The 3,686-nt window shown below is 33.0% G+C and overlaps 1 protein-coding gene across 1 annotated transcript; it reads left to right on the top strand.

Moving 5' to 3' along the window:
• The first annotated feature begins 537 nt into the window (after window positions 1–537).
• Window positions 538–2,226, top strand: LOC135138320 (uncharacterized). Its single transcript, XM_064068272.1, has 2 exons — window positions 538–1,399; window positions 1,616–2,226. The coding sequence occupies exons 1-2, from the start codon at window positions 842–844 to the stop codon at window positions 1,832–1,834; spliced, it is 777 nt and encodes a 258-aa protein (XP_063924342.1). The 5' UTR covers window positions 538–841; the 3' UTR covers window positions 1,835–2,226.
• The last annotated feature ends 1,460 nt before the right edge of the window (window positions 2,227–3,686 follow it).

The following is a 3,686-nucleotide window of genomic DNA, read 5'->3' as shown; positions in this document are numbered from 1 at the left end:
GACATAAATAAGACCGGAGGCACACAATAATCGTACTAAAATATTTTAATTACTGATTGCTGTTTTACGATGTTATTGCATTCCACTGCTAGGTTGTTTCTCGTGTCATATGTCACGTTCCACAGCAACACCGTAAATATTGTTTTACTGTTTAAAATTAGAAACAATAATTGCAAAAATCTTCCAATAAAAAGAATTGTATGTACTTGAACAATTAACGGGATTTTTTTCTGTCGCATAGGCGGAACATGAAATTATTTTTCGCAGTACAAAAAATAAACAGTCTATTTAGACACTAGTGATAGATATTAGATTTACAACAATAATTATTTTCTGTCGTATAACATAACCACTATATATTTCCCCGTTTCCAGGTAACATTTCGTATGTGTCATCCCCATTACGTTTGATTACGTTACGCCACTGGATGCAATGTCGCATTTCTAATCATCATGACGTCACATGGACTATTCTCGGCTATGATCGTCTTCGGGAACGGGTCACATGACCTCCGCTCGTGACTAATCGTCCGCCTTTATATTTGACATTAATTCGTTGAACAAAATGGCAGAGTAAGCATATGTATCAGTAAAGTGCAGATAATTTTGTGAAAACGATGGCGAATCTAACAAAAAGTGCAAGTTCTATGCAAGAAATTGAATATTCATCGTATTTGCGTGTTTTGGAAGAAGTCACTGGTTGGAAAACATCGATAGAAAAAGGACATTTTGGCGGAACGTGCTGTAAAATCCCCCATTGTGTTATCACGGACTTGAATTTGATTAAACGTTGGAGAACAGGAAACCATTGTAGACAAGATAATTTCACATTTTGAATAATTATGTGGAGTGTGATGTCTAAGATGGGTTCTGCAGAACCCAGATTTTCTCCAATGCACAAAGGGAACTATCATACTTCGGTCCACCCCATTTTTCCGACTGTTTTCAACCCCATCCTAAACAAGGAGTTTGCATACTGTAAAAGCAACATGAATCTGAGCCCTCCGAGGAACTGCCAAAATTATAATACCTCATCAAAAATGGATCTTGAAATAATTACTAGTCCAAGAATGCAAGAAGAACCCAAACCAAAAGCAAGTTTCCCTAATCCAATTGTACCAAAATCAAATAATGCGTGCAATAGTAGCAGTAAGAAGAAGAAAAAGAAAAGGAGACGGCGACGAAAGAAAAACAAAACGAATCAGGTAAAAATGACGACCAGTCAACCTTTGAAAGAAAAACCAGCAGAGAGGGAACGAAAAATTTCCGTTGCTGAAAGTGAAGACAGTTTTGTGATATTTTTCGATGAGGAATATGAACACATATCTGAACCATCTGATGATGAAACTGAAACAACAGAAGATTTTGGCTCTTCAGACTCAATCATACCACGCAAAAAGGTAAACAAATTGGGGAAACAACACTCGTAGTCTGGAATTTCCAGTTTGGCGACATTCATTAATTATACTTTGATCAGTTGTTATGATCATGCAGCACAATTATGAGTGCTTGGCAACAACCTTGAATGATAAAGTAGATTAGTTTTTCATGCTTTCTCTTTTTGTTTTAATGCGTAGATAACTGTATTGATTAGATTGTTTTGATTTATTTTACAGGTGCGCTTTGCAAATGATAGCAAACTTCGTGAAATTCATCCGATGGTTGTGTGGTCTTACGCCTATCAAGCTGCTCGGAAAGGACCTTGGGAGGAGTATGCAAGAGATCGTGACCGATTTAAGAATAGAGTACGAAATACAGAAACTCTTATTGGGCATATATTCACTGCAGGTCATAGGTCAAGAATTTATGAACAGCGGTTTTCCTCTCTCATGTAAATTTTTTAAAGATACTCTCGTTTGACACAATCAAATTATTTGGTAAAGTTAGGTAATTTTCAATATTTTTCAAGTAAGGGTTATCTGTATTTTTTCTAAATACAATGACTGTGATATCGAAGTTGACTGATGATTTTTTATATACATTAAGTTATTCAGATAAGTTTTTAGTAGGTGTAAATAGATAGATGTAGTTTTGTTCTTAAGCTTGCTATTGTAATGTACATTAATTGTTACATCAACTTTCATTAGACTATATTTTATTGGTTAAGTGGGGTTTAGATTAATCACTTGTACAAAACAATGGTAGATTTTGTTAATGTATAGTTTATTGTGCTTGTGTGGTAAATAAGTTGTAAAATATAGCATTAATTAGAAAAATTAGAAGTTAAGAGTTCTGTTTTATTTATTACAATTTTTAGCATTGTGCAGGCGAAAAGATCTGAAATTGTAAAAAAGGAATCAACTTTTCAGTTTGACATTGACAGTTAATATTTTGCTTAAAGTAACACAAAATAATGAGTGGTTATTTTGAGATGACAATTATAGTTCTTAGAAGACACATAAATTGACCATAAACAGTTCCAACAAAGATTAAAAACAACGGAGGCTGTATGACCCAAGCTCATGATTTGAATGAATTTAGTGTATATGCAACCAACTTTGCAAGAAAAGGAAATTAATGTTTTAAAAGATGTAAATTATTTAAAGGAAGACATTTTTCCATTTTTTGCATATCAATAATTTAGACAAATGAAAAAATAAATAGTTTAGCAGATGTTATTATCACTGGTATTATTATAACAATTTTTAACTGTCGAGTCGAATTTCCATGTATGTATAAAGAATTCTTTTACTACAAATTTAAATTTGAAATCGATATTTATGAAAATTAATAAGGTATTTATTTAGCTAAAACTAATAATACATAAAATGAACACAAGAATGCAATAATAAGGCAAAAAATTATGTTGTAAATTATTACTAAAAATATTAATTAAGTTAAACAAAGATAATAGCTATTAATTTCCTCGAAGGATTTGTTGTATAGTAATTCCCTTATCTCACGCTTGAATTTTTTTACAATTGGTTGGCGTTTTATGCTCTCTGGTAACGTGTTATCTATATAGTCTGATGCCCTTGTAAAACAATGAATTTATTGAAGACTATTTGGTTTCTGACGTTAGATGCAACTTTCCTTTTTGTCTCGTATTATAATTATATTTTGCCTTCATATTTTGAATTTTTTTGTTCAAATACTCAGGTCCCGTATTATTAAATAATTTATGTACTAAAATTAAAGTCTGCAGCTTAATGATATCAGATACATCCAACCACTCCAAGACTCTCCTCATATCAGATATTCTTGTATATCTACTGCACTGCAAGATAATTCGCATTACTCTATTTTGCATTTTCTGCAAGCTTTCCATGTCCGTTTGGCATAGGAGATACAAAAATGGTCGGGCGATACATAAAATGTGGTAATATAATTGTTTTATATATTGTTAAGGCACTAAATATCGCCAGTTCATTCCCCATTCGTCTTAAAAAACTCAATTTTTACTTCCCGAGCGTAAGCAAAGGAAGTATTGTAATCGAGTCCGTCGGCCGACTCTCTACTTTTACGTTTTCTCGATCTTTCATTCCTTCGCTGAGGTGAGAGTGCGAAGTCTGAACGATACATTTCCTACTATAACTTTAATTTTCGTGGGTTATTTTTGATAAAAAATTTTGAATTTTGGTGTGCAGTGAGTAGTGAGTGCATTTGAGTTTTATGGGAAGTTTGGTGGAGCTGGCTCATGTGGTTACCGAGATTTTCTGCTTTCATTAATTACCGATTATTGGCTGA

Source organism: Zophobas morio, unplaced genomic scaffold, assembly GCF_036711695.1.
Source record: "Zophobas morio isolate AGI-343-1 ecotype UQ-CSIRO unplaced genomic scaffold, CSIRO_AGI_Zmor_V1 ptg000030l, whole genome shotgun sequence".
Taxonomy (NCBI): domain Eukaryota; kingdom Metazoa; phylum Arthropoda; class Insecta; order Coleoptera; family Tenebrionidae; genus Zophobas; species Zophobas morio.
The sequence above is the reverse complement of the archived record's forward strand: the minus strand, read 5'-3'. Positions and strand labels throughout refer to the sequence as shown.

Bases quoted from the DNA above. Each gene is read 5' to 3' on its own strand.
- LOC135138320 (XM_064068272.1), top strand. From the start codon at position 842: ATGTGGAGTGTGATGTCTAAGATGGGTTCTGCAGAACCCAGATTTTCT. The intron at 1,400-1,615 runs GTAAACAAATTG...TTTATTTTACAG, and splicing joins CAATCATACCACGCAAAAAG to GTGCGCTTTGCAAATGATAG.